Below are 27,031 nucleotides of genomic sequence, written 5' to 3'. Positions count from 1 at the left end.
GACATAATAATGATTATCATTTATCATGTCTTCGGGTATCAAATTGCGTCGGACACACTTGACACGATGTTGTCTCAAGGAAATAGAGTCGAAAGGGGGGCAGAAATGAGGCAGGGAGATGATCGTATGGCAGAGTGATTTGAGATGAGTGGTGGAAACGCGTGCATTGTCCGGCACTCTGAATTTGTCAAAACTGATCCTGGTAATGATCGGTCACGTTACCTCCGATGGTAGCAATATAACTCATGATGATCTAATGTAATAATGATGATGGGAGTATGAGTAAATGATGAATAATGTAATGGATGCAATCGTCAATGAACATACAGAAGGCATCTCTATCGAAATCCACCGAAGCCTCCAGAACCTAAACTCACAATTTCCTAATATTCCATATATTTATATGAACCGGCCTAAATGAGGGGGCTTCAAGTGCCACAGCTGCGATCGATGAACGAGACGGCCCGGAACCGACTACATGTGTACCACCGGATAAAGAGACGTTTTTGAGAAAAATATCCATCAGAGACTCCTGGGTTTCCTGGGTTTCTGGTGCTCTCGCCTACCAGATTAGCTCGATAGGAGTAGTCTTGGTCTCATCGGAATTTCGAGAGGGGGAAATGACTTTATTCTGTTTCTAGTGAGGATGATAATCATATCATATAAGTCGGAAATCCGAATCGGTGTTCATCGTATGCCAGGCAATGGTGACGGTAGCTCATGATCGATTCGATCAATGAAAACGAATAACCAAACAAGCATGATGGAAACGAACAAGGGAGGGAAACGGAGCAAACTCAATTGTTCCACAAAGCTTCAGATAGCCTCGGCGACGGCAGCAGCATAGGCAGCGGCTTCCGTTCGCGGCTTCACTCTATGAGAAATCGACATCATTCGACTTATTTAAGTATTCGCAAAAGTATTTCCTCTCCATGGTCAACGACGATGAACGACTTCCCCAAGATTAGCTACTCAGAAGTCGGACGATTACTGGATGCTTCCGCTACTCGCGTGTTTGTGTTCTCAGTCCGAATCTCTAGCCGTAGATCGCCTTGAATATTCCCGAAGCGAATTCTACGTATCGCGAGAGGAATTGATTAAAGACGTCGATTGATTGATTGGTACGAGGTTCGTTTGTGGGTATGTAGGTTGATTACCTGATTCTCTTTGACGCACTCATCTTCATCTTCTCCATATATCCATATATATAGTTAATGTAGTTATATTCTCGTGGTAATATGTTCTGTGATGGTACAGTATACACATAAATACATAAGCTGGGAGAAATTGAGGGAAACAGAGCGGGGCGGGGTCTGCCTGTTACAGCAGTTTACGTCAGACGACGTCAAACGGGCTACCTCTCGTTGGTAAGGTAGTTACTTGAAGTACACGTTTTCGTTTGAATCGTTTGTTTCGTTCTCTCCTCAGAAATGGCAACCCTAACCTGGTGGCAAGAGTCCGCGCACATTCGCATCCTGCGATTGCTCAGTCCTTCGTCAGTACTGCTTCATAAACATTCATTTTCTCGCTTGCAATTGGTCGAACACACTTTCCTAACCCACGGACGACTCCACTCGTGTGTCGCTCGCCATGTCGTCCGGGATTCCTTCAAGCGTTTTGATTTTACACATAGGCTGATCCAGAGCTCGGCGCTGACGCATTCCGTCAGTCACGCAATGTTTCGCTCTCGATCGCCAACTCGCTCCGAGGTTTCGTTTTGTTATCTCCTTTTCACCGAATAACTCAGGACTTTGGGATATATCCTGGCTTCAACTCAGCACATTTGTTTCCAGATGCTCATTCTGTTTAGAGACTTTTCGGCAGAGGTGACTTGATCCAGCAGAAATGTTGATGTCTATACGTGCGCTCGAGGTCTAGGCCACAGCATTGCTAATAGCCTTGTCGACCTGTTCCTGCACAGACATACCCTGCACGGAGACGTCATGTTCGATTCCGGTTGCCTGAGCGACCGCCTGTGCTACAGCATCGCCAGCGCCATCAGCACTTGCGATCACCCCGGCATCAACAACTTGCAGTTGACCAGATTCTTGAACAAGCTGCTGCCCCGGTGCGGCCTGTACGACCTGCGAGGGAGAAATATCCAACGGTCAGTATTCTGGAAGAGCACCTCCCGGATATGAGACTCTACGGCTGTCGACAAAATTCTCTCGATATCCGACTCTCGCGATGGTGACTCACCTGCACCTGGGCTCCCTGTGCAGCGGCATTCTCGATCAGCTGTCTTTGCTGCGCGTCCATATGCTGACAGAGTGCCTTACCACATAAGGTACAGAATGGGACGGTTATAGTGGTATGGCCGTCTGCGGACTGCAGCTGTTGGATGATGTTGGGATCCGCAATGAATGTTAACTGCTGACCGGGCACTGCCGCGACGGTCAACACCTGCTGGCCACCTGCCGTAGTCAGAATTCCCTCGGTTCCTGAAGGGGCAGAAGCGTTATCTTAGACTCGGTTCTATGCTTATACATGGGTATGATAAGGGGGATCCGAGGGGAAAAGATTACCCCTCGTCGATCGGTTCCCTGTAATCGGAACGTACCTGGAGCGAGATGTGTTCTAGCGTGTCTCTCGAGTTGTACGCGTTGTCTGAAGGTCTTCCCACAAGGGCCGCATGTATACGGTCTCTCCCCCGTATGTGTTCTCATATGCGACTCGAGATGCGCTTTTTGATTGAAGCTTTTTCCGCACTGAGAACAGACAAACATGCGCTCCCCTGTGTGGGTCTTGATGTGTCGTTCGATATGCTCTTTTCGAGTGAACGTCTTGCCGCATGCTGAACATGAGAAGGGCCGTTCTCCGGTGTGGATCCGTATGTGGGACTCTAAATGGACCTGCGATTCCGTCAACGGCAATACGCAATCGAGAGCCAACGGCGACGACGACAAACGCGGCGGGGGAGAAATGGAAAGAAACATGGATTATTCTCTTATTTCCGACGGACGGAGACTGGGACGGACTCGGAGCTGATGCCTTCGCTTCGAGCCCGTAGATGTTCGATTCAGCTCCCGCGGATCGTCACCGGACCATGAGGGTGAGATTCCCGCCGAACCGGATCTTCGGAAGTGCATTTGCAGAAGCCCGAGATGATAGCTCACCTTTTGTGAGAAGCGTTTTCCACAATGGGTGCAGTGGAAAGGTCGTTCGCCGGTATGGATTCGCATGTGTCTTCCAATGTGCTCCTTGCGCCTGAACGCCTTCCCGCACATGGAGCAAGCAAACGGCCGCTCTCCGGTGTGAATCCGAAGGTGGTTCTCCAGATGGGCCTTCTGACAAAACGTCTTACCACAGATCTGACACGAATACGGTCTTTCTTTGGGCTTCGATGGACTCATGGCGTCGCCTGATATGCCTACAACGGCTGTGGTAGTCGTCGAAGGAGTTGGCTTGAGCCACTCTGTCGTGCCCGCAGTCTGGATTAGAACTTGCTGCGAAAAGAAACGGAAAAGAACAAACCGAAATTAGCCGAAACGGCTAAGAAAACTCAGAGAACCAAAAATTTAACGCAAAGACTCAATTCGTTTTCTCAATTTGGGAAATGCTCGATTTCGAGAGTTCGGATCTTCGGCAATGTTCGGATTGAACAAGGACGATAGAGGGGGGAAATATCGGAGCTCGTCGAAAGTCCTTAAAAGACCAGCGGTCCGGCATGAAAACGCCGGCTGAAGAGTGAGTGACCGAGCGAGCGAGCGGAATCCGAAAGAGGATCCAAGTCCGCGTTCGAAGCCAAAAAGAATTGCACTCATTAGAGAATGATAGGAAGGAGCTATGGAGACGCGATGAAGATCTCCAAGGTAAAGGGGGGAGGAACAAAAAAAGAGAGCGAGAGATAGATTCGGGACAGATCTTAAACCAGAAGGTGGTACCGAACTCAACAAGTGAGCAAATGAGGAATAAAACTCGATGTTTTTCACCAACAGTCCAATCGCAGACAACTAGCATGACCCCAACCGATAGAAAAATTCTCTAACCGATCGCCATGATTCCATCGCATGCAAGCCCCTTAGTATAAAACTGTATATATTCATAGCAAAGCGTTACCGTGAAGCGCGGATCAATCCATCCCCTAGCCTAGAGGAGGAAAACCTAAACGAAACTGAAAAATCCCATCGGGACCCGAGGCTCCTCGGAGCACTCGGTGCCTGCTCGTCCGAAGACAGAGGGATCGTGGCCGTGCTAAGGCCGGAACTGGGAGAAGCTGAAGCGCAATACGCGCGACAGAATTTCGAGACAACGCTAGACTTTTCTGAAAAGATCCGTACTCCACAGGCACGACTCAATGTCGGGACGTCTGTGACACTTACCCTTGTTTCACCGTTGACAGTAGCCTGAGTCGTTGCCACCTGCGTAACTTGAGCTGCCGCTACGGTCGTCGCAGGGGCCGCGCCTTGCGCGGGGATTGGGGTAATGATGTGGGTCTGCATATGCGTTTCTAATTGGTTCTTGTTAGCGTAGACGACTCCGCAAACTGAACAGCTAAATAAGCGTGTGGCGGCGCTTTCCTGATGGCTGCGAAGATGATCCTGGAGCACTGCGCTATCGTTGATCATTTCTCCGCAAATACCTGGATAGTACACCGAAGATTACCTCAGAGCCCTCACTTGGAATTATCTGGCCGGGAACCGAATTCTTCTCAGGATCCCCACGAAGGAGAACGCACACCGGCTGACTTTGCAGTCATCTGGTGTCAATAATTTTGGGAATTCTTCGTCCGCGATTCGAAATCCACGGATGGGGGAAAAGCAACTTACCGCATCGATACTGCGGTTGGCCATTGGAAGCGATGAACTGTTGAGCGGTGACGGCTTGGCCACCGTTACCGGCCGCGGGGACGATGGAAATTTGCGGCTTGTCACCAGAAGCAGCTACCACGGTACCAGCAGCAGCTGGCTGAATGGTCACTGGAGCCTCGCTGGTCGGTGGCTGCTCTGGTGTGTCACTCTTACTTTCCGCATGGAGTACAACATGCTTGCAGAACTCGTTGACGCTCGTACTCATATAGGGACACAGTGGACACCTGCAGTGGAGGAAATCACTTTCATGAGATGCGAGCCATGATTCCTGGGGGTCGAGACCGATTTCCACCTGGGAGCACCACAAAGATTGGAGGTTGACGAAAGCGAGCATACGCACCTATGGATGCTATGATCCGTAGTTGTGGTTGACGCAGCGGTCGCGCCGGTTTGCTGAGCTACCGCGGTCTGATCTTCAGAGCCATCGACGACTTCGACTTGTTGTTGTTCTGCTTGTTTCATGTTGTTATTTGTGTTCGTACTGTTGTTGTTATTCGCGGGAACCTGCACCTGCAGTATCTGTCCGTTGGCACCCTGAACCAGTTGTGTCTGAGCCCCGCGAAGTTGACTCTTGTCGTCTTCAACGACCACCATCTTGGTATCTCCTCCACCTGCGGGAACGAGCGTAAATGAGTAAAGTCTCATCGGTCCCACGATCGGGTGAAACCGCAGAAAACGACGCTTGGAAACAACTTATTCAGAAGTGTCTCTAACGAATTGAAGGAGGGATATTCGAGGAAACCGAGAAAATACCGGCTCGAGCCATCGCTCAAAAAACATCCGATACACGAAACTAACGAATGCTCGTGAGATACTTCTCACGCATCCCGCACGTTTTTCAAGGAATGGAACGAATCAATAATCATATTCATGGCGCGAGTGACGAACGGAGCCAATGACGAGCAATGCGTCAAATTTGCCGAACGCCGCGGTTTCGAGAGGAAAGCTCCTCCGCCGGCCGCCATGACCGGATCTTACGGCACGCGGGAAGAAGAACTCTAATCTCGACCGAAAGCACAAACCTTGTATAGCTTCGAGCACAGTGAACATTTTCTTGCCCCCACCAGCTTGATCGATTTGAACGTACATTTTTTCAGGAAGTTCGTACTTAAGGAACTGCTGAGGCGGCCTCTGCATGATGACCATGCGTTGATTCGGAACGACGCCCGATGCGTTCACTATGCGAATCGGGGCCATACTGCCGTAAGCATGTTCGGAGAAAGCGCCGTGCACCGGCTGAGCGGTACTGGTGCCCGGGGGAGAACCATTCTCTACGCCTGGCCACGAACTGTTAGCAGCATCTCCCGCCGAAGAGGAGTTGTTGTTGTTGTTGACGATGTTAGGGCTGGCGGTCACGCTATCCATGTTTACCGCACGGCGAAAACGGCGAGGTAAACAACAAAATCGTCCTGCTCTCACAAAAATCTCACTCTCGTTCACCGATCTGACAAAGGGGTAAGGCTGGTGTGCCACAAACGCAGCTACAGTCTCGAAATCTATCCAAAATACGAGAGAAGGAAATTGGGTGATGGAACTATATCACAACAGGCGCCAACGACTCTCGCCAACGAAAAGGACTCTTTATATCGGAGAGTCAGCATTTCGAGCATCGGCCGAGAGAGGGCGTTGCAGAGCATCGACCAATCAGCGGCGAGCCTATGGCGCCAAAGTTCGACACCGCAAGCTCCTTGCTCGGCTTCAAGATGTCGATGTATGAGGATTAAGATTGGGTGCACCGGTGGTCTCGACCCGAATCCGAGGGGGGAGGTGAACAATCTTTCTGCGGGTTCCGCTCTCAAGGGCGAGATGCACTTCGAGATCCCCTCGTCTTCAGATGAGCTAACAAATGGATTTGCCCGGAATTTCAATACAGCTCGTAGCCGGGTAGAGGAGCCCACCCGGATACGAGTGGGGAGTGACCTTGGTCTCTCTGCTATAACCCCTCACTAGGAGAGTTGCGACCTCAAATATCCTCTTCAATTAGGCGAGCGATTAATTTTTGAGGGGTCTCGGAAGGGGTTTGCGACCGCTGTCGTGAGACGATTGTGCGGATTCGGACGCGTCCGCTCCCGTCGAAGCATTCTCGGATTCTACGAACTCTCAGTAGACCTAATTCCGAAAGATCTGATAGGTTCCGACGGTGCATCTCCGAGATCGCTGCGAAAGAGCATCTATACGGAGCTCGAAGCGCAAAGCTAGGGCAGTGCTGCGATATCCCGATAAGGGTTTCGGGAACGCAGATAAGACAATTCTCACGCCGCAGAGCATCGTCGATTTCGCTTTTCGAATGGATGGTCTCGGTCTTCTCGATATCGTCTTCTAACGAAGCAGCCAAAACCGAGGAAAACATCGTTCGATCGCGTGCGGGTGTTGACCAACGAAACATACGTGTCCGGCATCTATCTAAGAAACATAATATCCGACGAGACACGAAATAATTGATAATTATAAAATTATAAGCAATTTACAATAATCACTACTAGAAGAGAATGGAAAAGCCCGAAAAAGAGTCGATTGTGCGAAGACAATCGACTCAACAAAAGTTAAGCATCGTAGGTGGCAGCATATTCGTGACGAATAAATGAAAAAGAGAAACTGCAGCGGGAGAATAGTTGCGAGGGATCCAGTGCAAGTCCAATCCGTTCCTAACACATTCCGTCAACCCAAAAAAACGTGAGACCAAAACAGCAGAACAAGTGCATCCCAGACAGCAGCAGCAGGAACGGCGATGGCGATACCAGCAGAACAGAAAAGTCACTTCCTCGGGGAGAAGGCGAGCAGGAGAGCGATTCTTTCGAGCAGGATCGGGCATGTGAAGAGCTCTCTGACTTGGCTACGGGTGATGTGGAATAAGATCGAGGGAGGTTCGCCTCGGCGTTTTCTGTACCTTGCTCCTCTTGGGGAAGGACCGTCTCGATCTGTTGATGAGGCTCGACAGGTTGCAGCGTTTCGAGACCATCGTCAATGGTACCCTGAACGACTTCGCGCACTTCGTGGACCATTACCGGGGTCTCGAGCTGCGTTTCGTCCTCATCAACTTGTGGAATCTCGGCCTCCTGAGCAGCTTCGCTGAGGAGCGAGTTCGGTTGCTGCTGATGATCTGATGGCTGCGCCTGAATGTCCTGCGAGTGCTGTGCCGTCGTCGTCGATGTGGGCGACGACGTCGATGCGTTTGCAGATTGGAACTGTTGCTCTGTCTGCTGTTGATGTTCATGCTGAACAACCTGTCCTTCATGGACTTCGATGACACCGCCAGCCTCCTGCTCTCCTTGAATTTCAATGAGTTGTTGTTGCTGCTGCTGCTGAACTTGTTGCTGGGCTTGGGCCTGCTGGTCAGCAGCGGTCATGTGGGTTTTGACGTGTCGCTCGGCATGGTCCTTCAGACGGAACGTTTTGCCGCAGGATCCGCAGGCGAAGGGCCTTTCCCCCGAGTGTATGGTAGCATGGTTGAGAAGATGCGCGCGCTGGGAAAACGTCCTCGGGCATATGGAGCACGCAAAGGGTCGCTCTCCGGTATGCGTTTTCATGTGACGGCTGATGTGCTCCTTCCGGCGGAACGCCTTCCCGCACACGTGACAGGTGTAAGGTCGTTCGCCGGTGTGAATTCGGAGATGATTTTCAAGATGAACCTTCTGCGAGAAGGTTTTGCCGCACGAGTTGCACACGAAGTTCCGCTCGCCAGTGTGCATTCGCATATGCCTCTCGACGTGTTCGCGTCTCCGGAACGCTTTTCCGCATTCGGAGCATACGAACGGTCGTTTTTTCGTTTTTCCTCCAGCAGCGTTGTTGGCGGCGCTCCCCGACCCGCCATTAGTGTTCGAGTTGTTGTTGGCCGTGGAGCTCCTGGTGGTCGCGCCTTGCGCTCTAGCAGATGTCGTTGCTGTCGTTTGGGTTACGGTTGTCGTTTCCGTAGCTGTTTCTTCTGTTACGGTCTCAATGGGCTCATGTTTGCCTGATTAGTTGCGGTTAGTAACGAGTTTCATGTTAGTGAGTCGGTCTCAAGAGTTAGCGGTCTAGCTTGCACTTCGATTCAGAATAATAAAGGTCCGGAATACACTCGATGAAAAAAGATCTGTCTAAACACATTGAGTGGGTTTCGGATCAGTTAGGAATCCTCCGGACGAAGATCCGTTCCCTGACCATCGTAAGGATCGCCTACTTCAAAATGCTTCCAGCTCCAGTTCGAGTACGAGTACATCACGAGAGTCGGATATAGAGTGGCGCTCTGAGCGTGGACTCACCTGTCGTGTAATGGGTTTGCCTCATGTGGACGTCTAGATGGGATTTGTCGATGAAGATGGCGCCACACAAACTGCAGCTGTGCAGTCTGGAGGCGTGGCTCTGCATGTGCTCTTCCAGGCCGTCTTTCTGCGTGTAAGCCTTCCCGCAGATGGCACATACGTGGAGCGTGGTCGTGACCGTAGCGACTACGTACTGCGACTGCTCCTCGTTCTGGCCGTCTGCGTGAATGACCAGCTGCTGTTGTCCAGCAGCTTCCGCTTCAGTATCCTGTTCGGCCGCAGCCATTGCTTGAGCTATCGCGTTGTTCTGCGGTTGGGATTGTGTGGTGATTTGGTCACCACCCTGGTAGCTCGTCTCCACGACCATCTGACCTTCTTGACCGCCGGTTCCCTTCAAGGCACCCATGAGTTTCGAGCCGTCTTCGCTCATCCTACAAGCAAGCATTACGATGTGTGACCAAGAGAATTTTTTCCGCGATCGAACCTCCCGTAACTACTTACAAGCTCGATAGCGATCGCTTCAAAGAGCAGAAGCGCAAATTAAGGAATGAGTGGCCTTCGAGGGAATAACTTGGCTTGTTCTCTCCGTGTGTTCTCGCTTTCTAGATTCGGCTCCACTGAACTCGACTCGACAGATTGAGAGTTCAGTCCTAGGACTGCGGTTTCGGGCATCCTGATCATGAACCACAAGGTTTCCGGCTCGTCTTTGATTCATGGAGCGGATATTGACTCCTTCGAATCCGTCTTTGATCGGGCTGATGATCCAGTAGTAATTCATCTGGCGTTCCTCAACTCCCCTCACAAGGTACCTATGATGGGACCGCCGCTGCAGAGCATGCTTATGTTTATGAATTCATATTCGATTGATTGTGTGAGAAGCAACATCAAGAACGATTCGTTTTCCGTTCCTTATGATTTATTTATATTCATTCCATGGAAACTTAGTGACGAGCTTCCCTCCGTCATGGTCATGCTTCCATTTCATATTTATGGGTCCATCCATATAAACGCATCAGACTTCGCTCCAATCTTGTACGTGAGCCGGTGATCATCGTCGTTCCGAATTCTAGATGAGCTCTAGCTCGAGTTCACAATCGTTTCAATAGCATATGACTTCGAGGGATTTCTCGCAAACAACCCGATGATCGAATCACTGAGTTCACATTAACTTAGACCGTGGGTCTGCCAAGAGTTTTTCTCCAATTACATCAATCTCTGCGAAGCGCGGTGCAGCTCTCAAGACTTGCGGAAGAGTTCGCTTTTGTCGCGCCATCGTTTCGTGCATCCCAGGCTGCGGACTGATTGGCAGAGCTGATTCATTGTGTCAAAAATACTCTCTTGAACTCCCGAGGCTCAGAAGCCACAAGGGAGCCAAGCGCGTTCGTGTCCTGCAAACTCCGCTTGTTGGCAGAGCTTCAGCTCATTCGATTTGTAGACCTGACCGCTTATAGCTCTGATTCTCCAACTAACGTTACAGTAAACACTGATATATTGAATATAAATCTTGGGGAACATTCCCCAGCCTTAAAAGTGAGTACAATGCGCCCTATCTTCTTACATTTTCATTACAATAAAATCTTTTGTTTGTGGGACTAGTAGAGATAATTGATGGATAGATGACTTGTCATGAGTCAGATAGAGTTTTCTGTAGATAGATAGGGAGATAGACAGACATTCCAAGACATCAATAAATAGACACGTCAATTTGTTATCTAATATAGTGGGCATTCTCTCACCGCCACCACCGTATGCTCAGAAACGACTCCCGAAAAGAAAACCTGTGGGAAACATTCCCAGCCCGATGGAATATGCAAAAAGCGCAGCATTCCCTCACGTTACGTGTGCAGAACACTCCGAAAAAATGAACAAGGTATAGCAACAAAATTGCAGAAGTGAAAGATAAGCACGACCGTCGACTAGGCAGTAGATCGTTATTATACGGCATTGAACTTAGAGAGATTCAAAAACTAGAAAGTCGGGGATCTTCAAGAAAAAGTCGATAAGGGTGACCGAGCCTCTATAAAACATTGAAGAGCCTAGTGTTGCTGAATCTTCGTTAAGGATCAAATGGGAGCCTCGCATAGACGGTTTCGAATCAGTATACACTGTCTTATCACACGAGGGATCAAATGCGAAGAATGCTATAGATGTCTTCGAAACTTCGGACCAACTCTTCCTCCGAGAGACTCCATCCCGTCTCAATCGGGGAAAAGCCTCCCAAGGCAAGTTCCTATAGCATGAAACTCAACGAAATGAATGAATAAAAAACAAATGAGAACATTCAAAGTCCGAGAACGAGGCGTGTCTGCTTGGATGCGTATCTGAACTTGGGATCCTATCTGGCCAGATCGGAAAGATGGCCTTTACAAGCGATAAATTATTTTCGCTACATGTGACCAGGGTACTGCTGTGAGAGCAGCGGAGGAGGAGCAGTGCACGAGGGACCAACCTCAAGTCCAGCTCGAATCAAGCATCGAAGGTCGGTGATGTAACGAGCTGCTCTCGGAGTTTGAGTCGTATCGAAGTACTCAAGGGGTGTCCTCCCGTACCTGGGTTCTTACATGGTCGACTCGAGACCTCTCGATAGGCGTGAATAATTATAATCATTTTACATATCTTCCGGATTAACGATCCTGTTCAAGCGCTCGATCGAATGAAGTTCAACAAAAATGACTAGTTTTCTTCATTGGTATCCCGTTAGAAACGACGGTCCCTTCCTTAAGGAGACGAATCATCTTTGAGCAGAGCATCGGCATCCTGAATCACAGCTTCCCCTGTCAGTTGCATCTGTGTGAACTGTCCCGATGCGTCGGTCAAAACGAGCTGACCGCCCTCTTCAAACGGCGGAGGATCGATTTCCACAACGGCGACAAATTGCTGATCGCTGTGAGAGGTTCCCGCCGAGAGATGTGATCGCAAATGCTGTTGGAAGTCCAAGTGGCTGAAACAGGATTTTCCGCATGTCGCGCAAGTCAACACCATTTCGGCCACGAGACGGACTTTCTGTTGGGAAGAGTGATTCGATGAATTGCCCGCAGCCGGAACGGCTTGAACAATCACTTTCGGTTTCTCCATGCCAGCGCTGGCGGCAGCGGCGGCAGCCGCTTGGATTTGCTCCATGTCCTGCTGCGACACGTGGATCACCTGCGTTCCCTGAAGGGTCGCTGGAAGATCGGCATGAGCCTGCAAAGTGATGGTGTGACTATTCGTTTCGACTATTCGGTGGCCAGCGGCATCGATTTCGTCTTCGGCCTCTGGCTCCATTTCGTTGTCATCGATTTCTGCAGGTTCATCCTCGTCTTCTTCCTCCTCTTCCATGGAATCGAGGATTTCCTCGTGAGTGTCCACGTGCACGACTTGTTGCGAGTCGTCGCAGGTCACGGTAGCGGTCGACGTCGTCGACGTGACCGTGATGCCGCCAGCGTGCTGATGGGTACGAGTGTGTCGGTCGACGTGGCTCTTCTGTCGAAACGATTTGCCGCAAGTGCTACACTGGAACGGTCGTTCTCCAGTGTGGGTGCGCATGTGGCGCTTCATGTATTCTCGACGCCGGAAGGATTTTCCGCAAGCAACACATTGGAAAGGTCGTTCACCGGTATGCACTCTCGCGTGGTTCTCAAGATGCACTTTTTGTGAAAACGCGCGACCGCATGAGCCGCACATGAACGATCGCTCTCCCGTATGGATTCTGACATGTCTTTCGATGTGCTCCTTGCGTCCGAACGCCTTGCCGCACAAAGTGCAGACGTACGGCCTCTCCCCAGTGTGAATTCGTATGTGAGACTCGAGATGCACCTTGCGGCTGAAGCGCTTGTTGCACGTAAAGCAACTGAACGGCCGCTCTCCGGTGTGGGTCCGCATATGGCGGCCCATGTGTTCCCGACGGCTGAACGACTTGTTGCAGATCGTGCAAAGGAACGGTCTCTCCCCGGCGTGACTGTTCATGTGAACTTCCAGCTGCTCCTTGTCCGGCAGCGTTTTATCGCATACGGCGCAAGTGAGGCTTTCGGGATCGTCGACCGACGAGCTGCTCGACACGACCGTCGTGTTCGAGGGGGTCACCGTGGCCAGTTGCAGCCGTTGCACGACACTCGACACCGGCACCGTGGTGATCTGCGTGGTGGTCGGGGCGAGTGCAGATGTTGAAACAGCTGTCGCCGTCACCTGGGTCGAGCAGCTCTCTTGCTGCGAGGTCGCTGCCGAAGTCGACGCCGCCACCGGTGCCGCCCCCGCTGAAACCTGCTCGATGGTTATCGTGTGCGGTAATGCGTTGCCGCCGCTGCTGGTGCCCGCTGACGCTGAGCTCGACTTGAGCTGGAGGGACGAGGAAGGGTCTGCTATGTGGGTGATGCCGTTACCGGTCAACAAGACGACCGATGTCGTCGTCGTGTCGGGCCCTCCTCCACTTATGAGATCTTTATCGTCGGCCGTGGTGTACACCCAGCATAAGTTGCCTGTGGCCTCTCCGTTGTGCGTCGGTAGATGGGCATCGAGAGCGTCCTTATCGGTGAATACTAGACCGCAAGCGGAGCAGGCCAAAATACTGGTGGCGGACTCGGTGTGCGCCCGGAGATGGCTTTGCAATTCTTCTCCGTTCGAGAAGTTCGAGCCGCACACGCAGCAGCAGAAGGACGACCCGTCCGAGACCGTGGTGACAACCTCGCCCACCTCGCCTGTGGTCACGACCACTTGCGTGGACTGGGCTTCGACCTGGGCGACTGCGTCGTCGTCATCGTCGCCGCCCCCGTCGGCATCTACTTGAGCGGCCTGAGCCTCTTTATCGTCCGCGGACTGGCCGCTCTGATCGGGGATCTCCGGCGGGTCGTTCGCCGTCGTAGATTCGGGTCGCTGGTGCTGCTGGTCGTAAGTGGTCGCAGCGTCCGTGTCCGTGTGGACGCACATGTGACGGCAGAAGTCCGTCACGGATTCCGTGAAAAACGGACACAGAGGACACCGATGAACGGTCGCTGTCACTTGGACCTCGGACCTTTCGGCCGCCTGCCCCCGCGACGAAGACGAAGCCGAAGAGTCCATCTCGGCGAAGATTATCCGCGAAGATTTGCCTAAGTGGTCGATGTCGTCGACGTGAGAGGACGACGACGAAATCAAGTTCGACGATGGGGGCGATTGCGCGCGCGTTGATTTCTTTCGAGAGGGCGATGTTGGCGGCTGCTGCTTGCTTTGGGAATTGCGCTGTTGTCGCCGCCTGAAAGTTGTGCTTTTGTTGAAACGGTCAACTCGCCCAAAAGGTCAGACAGACCTCAACGGTCAGAACGCTTTGCTGGGTGTGAGTGCGCACTAAATGCGGAAATGCGGCAGGGTCCTCGCGGTGGTTCATGCCAATCGGGGGTAGAGAGATAACGGTAGCGTGCAGGAGATGGTCTGGGGTCGGCAGTCGGTCGATACGACCCTGATGATCGTGATCATCATCATCATCGTCGTCGTGTCATCATCAAGCAGGTCGTGGTAAGAGGATGAAAAACTCAATCAAAACGCTCCCGGGAAACAACGAAAATTCACACGTGCAGCATGGGATGAAGTGTGGAGAAGGTGATAATCGCAATCCGAAACGAAATCATAATCAACGTAAAGAGCTCCATTAGCATCTGTGGCATAATGAAATCGTCCTCGGTTGCGGAGTCGTTGTCCTCGCCGTCGCTGGAGCCAGAAGTTTTCCCGGGGTCTCTCCGTGGTGAAACCGAGAGTTTTTCAGGAGCCAAATCACATGTAGGGGAGCTCCTTCCGCGTCGAATAACTCAGGAGGACCGACGTCGAGATGGTGCACTTCGACGCGGTTGTGAAAGCATGCCTGAAGCATCCTGACTGTGTCGTGCTTCTTCTAGCGCAGCGCCGAGGGCGGAGGTGGCCTGGCGTTTCTCGCCACGGTATGACGAATGCGGGTTCAAGCTGCTTCGCGATTATCATCCAGTTGGCAGCTGGATGCTCCTAGCTAGCTTGTCGACTTGAAGCGCGGAGGGGAAGAAGTCAAACGGGCAAGATCAGAAAGTAATGAAACCGTGTAGATACAGAACGAAATTATTTTACCAGAGAACACAAGAGGCGACGAAAAAACTCGTCGGTGAATAACAACGAACGTCGCTATGCTGACCACTCGGAGTAGTTGTTCTGACTTGTTCATCTCGAATGTTATCGTTCAAATCTCGATGACTATTTCGCCGACGACAGAGAGGCAGTGTACGATCTGTCTCTGGGTGGCGGTGACGAACAAGGTCCGTCATCGACACAGGTCAGCTGGTGGGATCACAGCACAGGTTAGAACCGCATGTTAGGGCTCAATCGAACCCAACCAATCGATGCGAGAGTTCAACAGATTGTTTTTTTTTCAGTCGAGAAAACCCGTTTCCTAAAGAAAAGGAAACGACTCCAGAACAATCGGGAGTGGCGGCGGGATAGCGATCACACAAATCCATGGTCTGATCGGCGGCCCGAACGAGCGGAGAGTTGCTGGCGCTTCCGGCAGTTCTCTAGATGCAGTTCGAGAGCGATTTGTTCCTCCATCGCTCTGATTTTCCAAACTGATCCGGCTCAGTGATCGCTTTCCGTTGGAAAATCGGTGCTGATGTTGAAATATTTTCCAAGGAGCCATGAGGAACCGCGGTTCCCTGAAGTCGATGAGCCGACGATGATTCGGTCATCGTTGGAAGCGAAAGCCTGACGATTCTCGAACCCCATTGAAACTTCTTCCGGAAACGATTTTTCGCCGTAGGAGTCGAGCGGCTCCAGACTGCGTTCGCGCGAATGAAATAATTCCATACAAAAACAAACCATCCATCTCAGAATGAGAAGGCTATGATCGATTTCAAAACAATTCTACAAATGATTCCCAAACTTTTTTCTTCTAATTTCTCCAAACCGACCTAGTTCCATTCTCTCTCAGGCTCTTCTTCTGTTCCATTGTACGATGATTATCGATTCGAAGCAATGGACCGATAGGTACGGTGTTATACGACACGAGACCGGATTTCAGGGGTAATGAGGAAGGACCCCGGAGAGAATGGAAGCAATGTGCGAGAATACATGCTGGGATGGGCAAACAGGTAATTGGGTTTGTTGTAACATGAAAGGCGGAGTAGCATGATTACGCGGTACGGTACGCGGCAAGCGATCGGACCTCACTGATTTTGCAACAATAAATCTCGGACCCTGCGGGCCGCAGGCGAGTTGCCGTCGCTTCGTGGGCACAACATCAGAAGGAATCTCCGGCATCGACGCAATATCGATTGGGTCGGATCGATCCCTCGGAGCGTGGCGGTAATCGACAAGCACCCGGAGACCGTTGTTGGGCGATTTGAGCTCGACGTCCTGTTTCATCGAGAACGTCCGTCATTTCTTCGAGCGCTTCCCTTGTGAAACTCCTCGCTTGTCTTTTTCGACGCTAGAGTTCGATGAGTGAGTCGGGGTTCGACAGTAGACCTTACCTGTCCTTGATTCTACTAGTACATAAATCGCGCTGCCCGCATTTTTCCTCGAGTCGAAGATTATCGTGAGGAGCTCAGTATCGACCGACTCGAGGGTCACTCTTGTGGTCTCGAGGCGGTTCTTCGGAGACTGATGAAGACAAGTTCGACGCTGAAGTTTCCGCGAGGAGCACATGTTCAGTCAAGTGACGAGGACAACCGCGCTAAGGCGCGGATTTCAGCCGAATAGATGATTCTGCCTGCCGGGAGCACCAGCGTTCACGCATCTTTGGATCAGTTGACCGGTCAACAGACCGACGGACCGATCGATCGATCAGAAACGCTAACTCGCTCTCTCGAGGAGGTTGCCGATTCGGATTGGAAGGGATCGGATCGAATGGCATGGATGGCTATTCGCTGCTTAGTCCACCGCCTCAATGATCTGTTTGTTCTGATAATGATTTTCGTCAATGCTACAACCCCTCAATAGATTCCGAGAAAGAATGATAACCAGGCAACTAAGCAGTCAATCAATCAATCAACCAACCAACCAACCAATCAATCTATCATGTACCGATTGGAAAGTCACGCACACACTTCACACAGCAATGGAGTGCAGAGACACGTTCTACAAAGTATTGTGCGATGCCGACCCTTTCTCAAGTCATTCTTTCCCGCAGTGATTCACGATAACTCGCGCCGGTATCTGTCAGTCAAGTTGTGGAGTCGGACATGGAAATTATTCCGACGAGTCGAGTCGAGATAGCCGAAGTGAGAACACCTACTATTTTGGCGGGGATACAGCACAGACAACGGGGCCGGAGAGCTCTCGCGCTCAGATCTCCGGTCGTATACGAAAGTAGGAAGATCCGAAATTAGGAAGTATGGCATTTCGTGAAATAACTAGAAAAGAACTAAAGACTGCAGCCGTCAGCGTCGAAACGAAAAAGTCAGAAGCCCGAATATCATAGAGAGAACATTCGCCGTTGAGAAACGTCAACAAAATCGTAAAAGATTCCGACAGAATTTCTGCAACACGCGACCAGATTTCCGAATGCGTCTCCGAGACCCATGGGGATAACTCGGGAGCTCTTGAGCTCCGGTCATGAGCGGGGAAAATTTTCGCTCTCATGATGCTGCCGCAAACGAAGGTGGAATACGAAACTGAGCAAACGAAATCTTAAGTACCGTACGCATGGGAAACTGAGCCAAGAGTAAGAGAGCTTGGGGAAGAGATTGCCAAGTCTCCCGCCAGATAGCGCGACGATAATTGCGATCCGCCCTCAACATGACACTGAGCTAGGATGCAGCCAGGCTCAGTGACCGTCGAACCCATTCACTAATCGGTAACGGGTAAATAAGAACTTGTCTTACCTATAGATCTGGGCGTCGCCAGTGTTGGCCGCGGAGACGACCGATGTGTTGTTTTGATTCTGATCTATGACCTCGTCGACTGGTTCTGATTTTGGAACGAATTGGCCGCCCTGGACAGTCTGTTGCTGTTGCTCGAATCCTGAAAGAGATAAGCCTTGAGTTCTCGCCCTCTGTGGAAATTCCAGACTCAACTCAATGCGCCGAAATCAGGAGGAAGACCCATACGCCGAACGCTAAAAAACTTTGAAACGATTGTTGTGTGTCACAAATAATTACTGTCAACGCTTAGCGGTGCCCGGAAATCATCATTTTACGCGAGCAGCGTTCACTCGATGCAGAGCAAACGGCTTTCTTGCGAAAGCAAAAGGAAAGCTACAGGCAAATCATAGGTTGTCGTCTGCGGAGACGAGCAAGGGTCTGTGGAGGATGGAGATCGGGGGACCAACTCCACGAGTCTAGCAATCCCTATCCTCTCACCCCTGCCGAATCAACTCGACAACGAACGGAACGAAACGAGTAAACGAGCAGGCAGAACTCATATGAAAACGAAGAGGTCCCTTCGTGGAGGCAGGTAAAACAGGGAACTTAAAGCCCAAGATTTTCTGAATTTCCAGGCTCTTACATACGGTTCGTATCAGGTGGTGTCACCACTGATATCCGCCATCGTGGCGAATTCTGTCTTTCTCGTTTTGTATTCGCTATGTGTTAATGATCGCCTGAAAGCATGAATTTTCAACTAGTTAACATCTTGTGCGAGCTATCATGGAGCGAGACCAGGTACTCGGTAGTCCGTCAGGCCACCACTAATCTATTTTCAGGGCCCTCGCCGGATTCCCAAGGGGCCTGATCGACTGCGAGATGTCATCTCGATTCCTCAAGGCCGGCATGGGTCTCCAGAGCGGAGCGCCATAAAGGAAACTCGGGCTCCTCTGGGTGATGGGTATTCCCAGCAGAAGTGCGCGGAGTCTCGGGATCAGCTGACTCTCCCTTCGCGTCGCCAAAGACTGCCTAGCGCTACCACGATCCAGCTGTCTCCGATGTCCTTTCTCATGCTGTGAGCTCTTCGCCCATTCTTTAGAGGGTGAGGTAAATTCGGTTCCTCGCCCCAAATGGGGTTACGCGATTGTTCGATGCTTCAACGGCTGCTGCTGCCGCTGCTGCAACAAGCGGTGCTGGTGGCGATGGTGAAGTTCCCCTTTCCTTAGCTCTTCCCCTGGAGTGGGTCTCTCCTCCACAGTCCACGACCGCGACGACCACCATGATCACCATCGCCACCAAACTTAGTCGGATGGGAACAGCATCGAGAGACCCTCGGCTGTGCTGGTGTTCGTGGTCCGAGCAGCATGGGCACATCTTCTCGCTCAGTTGATTTCCCTCGCCTGCCTTTCGGTCTCTCTACCGGCATGAAGTGTGCCGATCGCTCGTCCCCTCCCTCGACAGACCGCCAGTCAGCTGGTCGGCCATCTCTCTACCTCATGATTCCCTCCTCCTTAGCCTCCTCTTCCCTTGAACAACAACGACAACGACACCTCCTCCCCACGCTCAAAGACAGTCCGAGCACGTGCTTCTTCAAAATAGCGAACCATAACAACAGCGTGAGCACGATCTGGGGAAGGAAAACTGTCAAACTTGAGGCTGGGTCTCGCCCAACTCAAGGACACCGGAGACGCGAATCTTTGCGGGAGCGCTCCCGAGCGCTCTCGTTTCCCCGAAACTTCTCTCCGCTCACGAGGTATGAGTTCCGGTCATCGAGAACACGGGGCATGTTGAGGAAAATAGTTCGAATTCATCATCGACGGGAAGATCGTGGCTCCGTCCTAGAAGGGGTCTCGAACCCCGAGGCGCCTTCTTTTGTCGTCCGCTGTCACTCAAAATCCCTGATGAACCAATTTCGGAGGTTCTCGGGGGCTCAGACTCAACACCAGTATCACAATTTGGTTTAACATTTAGACTCGCGGACTCAAATGAAGTTCGGAGGATTCCAGAGATAGGACCTGTCAGGAGGCGTTCTGGAGCCAGCAAGCAGTGACTGACTGAAAAGTGAATGCATCACAGTTCGATGATCCTAGGACGCATCAACTCCTAATCCTGCAAAGAGACCCACAACCCATTGACTGGCATTTTCCCCAGTTTCGCGAGACTGCCAAATGCGAGCACATGCCATTCCGTGCTCGTCTCTGTCGCCTCGTCTGCGAGGAATCACGAGTGATGACGTCACAATCCGAAAGTCATACGACTATGAGCAAGAATATTGATGACGGATCCTTGCGCCACGAGGCGCAAGAGCCAGTCATCGAGGAAACTTCGCGGTGCCTCGACAACAATGTAAAGGCGTCGGGCTGATGTCGTTGTTGGAGCCAACATTTCCGTCTGCTTGTAACAGTCAGACGATTCTTTCCGCGATCGCAGATCGATCTTCTTCCGTCGTGAGCATGTATCGCTCAAACCACGATTAGTCTCCCGACAGCATCACGGCCGGAGTCTTTCCTTTTTCTCTTGCTCAAAACTCCATCATCCACTCGCCTACTATTCAGCCGGCGAAATATCCCAGCGCTCACTCTGGTTGCGTCAATTGGAGGGACTGCCTTCCAAGGGTCTTTATTTCTAGAACGGATAAGCGTATTTCGATGCGGGAAGGAACCGACTCAAAACTCGTTCCCTTATCGATTGGAAGCTTCGCAGTCATCGACATTCCTCGCGATTTCTAATCTGCTCACGACGCTCCAGGAGTTTGCTATGAATTGCTCTCCTATCCGCCGCCGAGGGTCGGACTAGTTTCGACCAGAATCGAATGGCATGCCAAGACGGCGTGAGTCGTCGTCCAAAGTCCTCTTTACTTATGCCTCGTCGTCCGTTGGATGTTCGCTCGGTCCGTCTGTGTTGTGCTTATCGCGGCCGTCTTCGTCGCCGCTACCAAACACGGTCGCCGGCAAGCGGCAGTGCTTTCCGAGAGGAAGCGAACGGCAGACGAGCCATCCAGCGGTAGCGTTACGCCCAACAGCGAATTCAGCATTCACCTTGCTGTTGCTGCGGCTGCTGACGGAAAAAGAAGCGAACCACCAGTCTGCTGCCAAGCCAATCGTCGTGAACAACAACATCTATTCTGTTGCTTGGTTCGGTTGCTCGTCATCGGCGACGGCGGCGGCGGCTGTCAGCCAAACAGTCCGGAGGTTAAGTCGTCGTTGTATGGCGACGACGTCATGGCAGTCGCTGCCTGCGACGTGGTTGCCGGTCTGGCTGCCGAACGAGCCAGCGAGCAACGCAACGAGCGACGGAGCAGCTTCAGCGGTTGGGCCGACCGACCGGCCAGCAAGCGAACTGACGAGAATATTGTGGAAGCAGTCAATGCCAGTCAGCGAGCGAGCGAGCGATGAATCGACGCGAGCGTTCTAGCAACCGTCGACCGACCGAAGCAGCGAGCTAGCGACCGACATCGCGGGGCCTCCAACAACAAGTCATCCAGTCGACAAGCCATCCAGCCAGCCAGCCAGCCAGCCGGCCGACCGAGCGATCGACCAGCGAGCGAGCGAGGCGAGCTGACTGAGCAGCGAACGCCCTAACAACCGAGCAGCAGCCAACGCTCGTTGCTTCTTTCGATGGCTACGTGCCTCTCCGCCAGGCTTGATAGCTATGAAGCCAGCTAGAAATCCCCGTAAGATACCAGCCGAGCGGCGAGCTAGCGAAAGACACACAGTCAGCTCTCCCGATGTTGAGAGTAGCGCAGCGCTGGTCTCTACGAAGTTAGCAACGAAGGCCGTCGACAGCCAGCGGATGAAATATATTAAACGATGAACAGAATCGCCAGACTGGAAGGCAAACAGAGCGGTACCGGTACAGAGCGGTACGGCTGTCTAGGTAGTTAGTCGACGGCTCTGACTGCCGCTTGAACGAACAACAGTATGCACAAGTCGATGTCGCAGGAACACTCCGAGGAAAACTCCGGGAAAACGAAACCCATCTAGGGAAGTCATCGGAGCATGTACCGGAAGCATCGGATAAACGGAGAAAAATAAAACAAGAGCCCAGCGATTCATATCGGAGGCTCTTCACGAGCGGAGATAATTTCGAGTTGCCAGCTGAACAGGCCGAGCATCGTCGAAAACGACCGGACACAAAATCCAACAGAAACAAAACTCGATGCCTGCTAGTAGGGATATAAACGGTGATGCCGACGACGACGGCATCGGCCACGACGACGCGGAGGGTTCGCGAGAAGGTTTTGCGCCCTCGCTATTTGAGAAGGGAGTTCTCGCGGCCGCCACTGCCACAGTTCTTGTTGCCGCTGCTGGTGATGATGATGATATTGTTGCTGCTGCCGTTGTCGTCGTTGTCGTTGTAGTCGACGACGACGACGACAACGACCAAAGTGACGAGGATTTCTCTGAGGGAGGAGGAGGTCGAGGAGGGGGAAATGTTTGCCTGTCAGCCGATCGGATGGTCGACCTGCCTGCGAACCCTCCCAAGCGCCGGCTCGTCCGCTCCCTCGCTCGACACTCAGTTCGGTGGAGAAGAAAGGAGTCTATGACCGCAAGGAGTTTGTTAACTCGCTCACTCACTCATCCTTTCATCCATACACTCTCAGCGGACAAAACACACGAGCACGTGGACGCAGACACTTTCTACTGAACACGAGGAAGGTCTACGGGAAAGGTCCATGGAATCTCCTTGCCTCGACATTCGGCACAGCGACCAGCCGGCCATCCATTCGTAAACCCATTCCTTTGGTCGAGCGATGAGCGAGCGGACTTCAGTGTCCCAAAACTCGACTCTGGGGCTCAAATCCCGAGCGGAAGAAGAAAGGAAACATACACATATGCTGATATATTTGGAACAAGTCGCGTTTGTGGATTGTGCGACGTCGATGGAGCTCTACAAAGCTCAATGAGCCCTTCTCGACCAAGAGGAAACTCCTCAAACGGCTGAAATAAAGCTCATCCGAGTCGAATATTCAGACGGCTTCCCGCGAATTCGTCCGACTCAGTGGTCGACCGACCACAAGTGCGCCATTTCCTAATCGGTCGCTGTTGGGACAACGGAGAATTCGACCACGATTTCGTCGATTGGAGCTGGTTGCAGCGAGAAGAGTCTCGGGGCGAAGAGACGATGCCCTTTGCAAATGGCGCCATTTTCTCGGTTCCCCCCCTACAAGTCTTACAGTCAGAGTCTCTCGACAGGGGGATTGTGCATCATGCCGGAGGACGGCGGAACCTGGACTTCGTAGCAAATTGGGAGTAATCTGGTTGTCGAGATGCTAAGAACGCGGAATCATTGGAGACGATCCCGCTGCCACCGGAGGAATACGGAGGACAGGACCGCGCCAGCCGTCGGCGTCGGCAGGAAAATTCGGCTCGAGGCGGATTCGTCCCTCGTACAGGGAAATGGGCGAGTGCTCTCAAGCTGGAGCCACAAGGAACGGAGGGAACGAAGATGAATATTTCGAGTTAGCGCTTATTTATCGGGAGTTCGGACGAACTCAGGCGACAACAAAGACCGGGGAAGCCAAGTTAGGCCTAACATTGGGGCGTCCTTGGGAGCGAGCTCAGAGTCATCGGTTCGCAGAGACTAGTGACGGCTCGCGGTTGGAATGAATTTCTGGTCGACTTGAAGGGGGTTTCACTTTGCTGTTTGACGTTGAAAGGAACTCACAGTGTTGAGGGTGTCCTGGCTCAGAGAGAGGGACGTCGTTGAGGGAAGGAGAATCCCTAGCCGTCCCAAGAAAGGAGAACTCTACTCTCTCACCGAGTGGCCTCACCCGACTGTTCGACTGACTGAGCTAGCTAGCAAGCGAGCGAGTGAGTGAGGCAAACCGACCAAGCCAACTCCCGCGTTTCTGGCGCCGTACACCACTAACCTCGGATCGATTAGCACCTCCACGTCTTCGTCACGTTCGAACTCTATCCTCCGCTTGACGTTTCCAGTCGCTGGCGGCTCGAGGCGCCGACCTACGTCAAGCCGAACCCATGATGGTTTTCTAAAGGCCTCTCGGGAACAGTGAGCCCCGCATAGCTTTGGGTCGCTGAGATCAGCGCATGCGCTGACAAAACGCCAACTCAGAACAGAGCGCGAGAGAAGCTGCTTTTGGCAGACTCATTCATTCATCCATTCATTCATCCTTCTGTCGGTGCGTCTCTGGTGGGTCCCTCTTGGCTGGCTTCGGGCTGCTTTCCTTCCCACTCAACGAGCCCGCCCGCCAGCCAGCCAGCCGGCGTCCCTCGAACTCGACACCACCTTTTCTACTCGCTGTTGGCCGCCGAGCACACAGGGACCCAACTCGGGGAGCGAGCCATATGCGACCAGCAGTGGCTCCGAGCCAGCTCCTACAACCACTCCACCCCTGGACACAGGAACACGGATCAGGGCTCCGACTCTGAGGGGACTGCTCGCCTGCTCGCCCCTGCGCTCCTTGGTCAACTCAGATGGAGATTCAATCGCTCGCTCGCTCGTTCGCTCGCACACCAACTCGAGCCCGGTCCGTCGAGTCCGTCGAATCCGTCGACGAGTGGTGCCCCCAAGGAAACACCGCGTCGACTCGAACGCGTCACCGCAATCACGATCGCGCTATCAGGATGCATCATCCCCAAGTTGCTCGAACTCGAGACACAAAGTCAATGGTACGAATCGAGTTCCGAGAACACGGATTTCTCAGACTTGATTCCGGGCGATACAGGTTTTGTTTTTATTTCTGCAAGTATTCGTCGATATGATTTCGTGACTCACGATTACCGACTGAGTATGAGCTGAGCTCCAGAGATTCCTCGCCCTGATCCTGATTGCTGGATTATCATACTCGGTGAGGAGAAGTCGCCTCGATGAAGACGACTCGAGCAGTAATCTTAAGGATAGAACCGTAAAGGGAAAATGGAACCAGACCGCTGCGAAATCTAATCACAGTGTCGGATTTCTCTGAACAACAAGGCAACAATGCTTTGGAGCGAGCCATTTCTAGGTCCCGCATCCGGAGTTTAGACGTGGGACCGGAGACGCCGATCGAAAATCAGCGGGATCCCCGTTTTATTCAGTGCGCAGAATTTTCGCGGGTCGATGTCTCAGTCAAATGAATTCTGTCGACACGAAAATTCAGCTCTGAGTGGCAGCGAGCCGGCAGCTGAGGGGAGGGAGTTCAGTTCCTCCCAATTCGCTCAGGAGCGCTCTCGCAACGTCGCTGAATCTTGTGTTTTTTTCTTCGCGACTCCTGGACAACGCAGAAAGGAAGTCGGCGCTCGACCGGACGGCCGGGCAGGCGGAAGTCGCCAACCAGCCAAGCAACCGGTCGGTCGGCAGCTTGCTTGTTGATGCCGACGACTACCGATGACGACGGACGACGACGACGACGATGGCGGCGGCGGCAACGCATTCTCCAACGCTTTGACTTTCACGCAGAAGTTCCGCATTGACGACGACCCGAATGCCGTTCCTTGCCGCTGCCGTCTGACTCGGTGCTTTTTGCCGGCGGAGTGGAACGGCCCGAGCAAAGCATCGAACTGGCGTCCGTAGGCCGAGACGCAGCTTGGCCAGAAAGGAGGTCACACTTGCCGCTGTGAATCCTCTTCACCACTCGTGGGCTAAACTTCTTTCCAGTAAGGGCGAGGTTTCTGGCTGTTTGCTAACAACGAACATCTGACCGACTATTTGTCTGTCTGCCTGCCTGCATGCCCACTGCCGAGAACCTTCCTCGCCCACTGTTACTTGATCTCGGTCCATGCAAAAAGTCTGGCCGATGATTTGCAATCTACGGTCGTTCAGCTGCGTAGAGAAATTCGCTGGATTGAAGCAGATCTCCCCTCGTCCCATCCCGAGAAGGAGCCCGCTTGAGCGCACAATTTCGAGCCGTATTCCCGTCTTCGAAAAAAAATCATGTCCCCCAGTCCACCCAAGAAGATGTAGAAATATCCCCGCGAATCGTTCCGGAGAGCGGGAATCGGCTGTCAGAAGGTCTTGCCACCGTCATACGCGGAGCATCGAGTCCTAGATCTTGTTTTCCGTACATCGGGGGTTCTTCGCACGACGGCAGCTGCAATCACCTCGAGCGGTGGAGCGGTGGTTCGTGCACGTCGATGTGGAGGGAGGATCGGATCAGAAGCATCGGTCTATCCGGGGGATATTGTCGTCCTCCGTGTTCTGACAGGAACTCAGATACTGGTCACACTCTCGCGATTGCGAGCATGATGCGTGTAAGGATCCGAGAAGAGTTCAGTTTGTGGGAATCCCGCGCAACATCTTGACGATCCAACGAGCGAGCGGAAACGAAACAATTTTCCTCGTCAGCGACCTTCAAAAAAGACCACGATCAAAGTCGGGTCCAACCATTCATCCGGTACCTGATCACAAGCAATCGAATTCCTGACAAGATCCGGTAACTAGACACGGCCTTCCACGTCATATCTGTCTCGAGCCCCAGGATGGATCCCCCGTGGCACGATAGGCACATCGACTGGCGGAAGCACGGACTTCTCCATGGGATTTTCCATAGGTCACCGATGATTGGAAATCGTGTCTCCCGTCTCGGATCCTCCGATTCATCCGACTAGCTAAGCCGCGATACCGCCTGGAGACCGAACCCCATGCCCCCACCCCTCCCCCACCTCATCACACCGTGCCTTCCGGGCGTTCGACTCAAGTTCCCCTAGAGCTGAAACGTCCCTGGCATGTATTCTAAGTAATCTGCTATAGTTTGAGTCTTGGTTTCGTCGCGGAAAAAGCCATACTGCCTAATTGCGTCTCCCCGTCGAGCTAAGCCTTGCGACGCGAGAGCGACGCTGGCCTGCGTCGGAAGATGCCATGGGCTGGCCAGAGGAATAGAGAAGTACATAGGTACCTATAAGTAAGGGGTTGTCGATGGCGGCGGTGGAGGCGGCGGCGACCGTGTGGGGTGAGACAACCGCCCTTCTTGCGGAAGGTGGCGTCAAGTGCGAGAGTCTGCAGAGGACCGTGCCCCTTACCCAGACGACCCTCGCACGGCCCGCACCACAGACAGCCAACCGTCCAGCCAAAAGGCTCTCTCCCGAGCCGACACGACGACTAACTCACTCGACATGTCCGAAGTCATTCTCTCCAATGCTCTTCCTTCCAAAGGCGGCAGTCCCGTCTCCTGAACGTTGCAGCCAGGTAGCCAGCCAGACAGCCGCAGTCAGCCAACTCGTACACCGGTCGGTCCGGCGGTCAGTCGCTCGGCTGGTCACTCACTCGT

At 52.5% G+C, this 27,031-nt stretch overlaps 1 protein-coding gene across 1 annotated transcript; it reads right to left on the bottom strand.

Annotated features, from left to right (window-relative positions):
• Window positions 1-284: 284 nt before the first annotated feature.
• On the bottom strand, window positions 285-27,031 carry LOC100904961 (zinc finger protein 658B). Its single transcript, XM_029112249.1, has 11 exons — window positions 26,872-27,031; window positions 17,845-17,983; window positions 9,053-9,483; window positions 7,699-8,763; window positions 5,152-5,422; window positions 4,770-5,035; window positions 4,323-4,582; window positions 3,117-3,446; window positions 2,561-2,852; window positions 2,200-2,441; window positions 285-2,084 (listed from the first exon to the last, which is right to left on the bottom strand). Exons 1-11 carry the CDS (start codon window positions 26,888-26,890, stop codon window positions 1,875-1,877), a joined length of 3,525 nt encoding a protein of 1,174 aa, XP_028968082.1. The 5' UTR covers window positions 26,891-27,031; the 3' UTR covers window positions 285-1,874.

The sequence above is a fragment of the Galendromus occidentalis genome, unplaced genomic scaffold (assembly GCF_000255335.2).
Source record: "Galendromus occidentalis unplaced genomic scaffold, Mocc_1.1 scf7180000077487, whole genome shotgun sequence".
Classification (NCBI taxonomy): Eukaryota; Metazoa; Arthropoda; class Arachnida; order Mesostigmata; family Phytoseiidae; genus Galendromus; species Galendromus occidentalis.
Note: the sequence above shows the minus strand (reverse complement) of the source record. Positions and strands in the feature narration are given on the sequence as shown.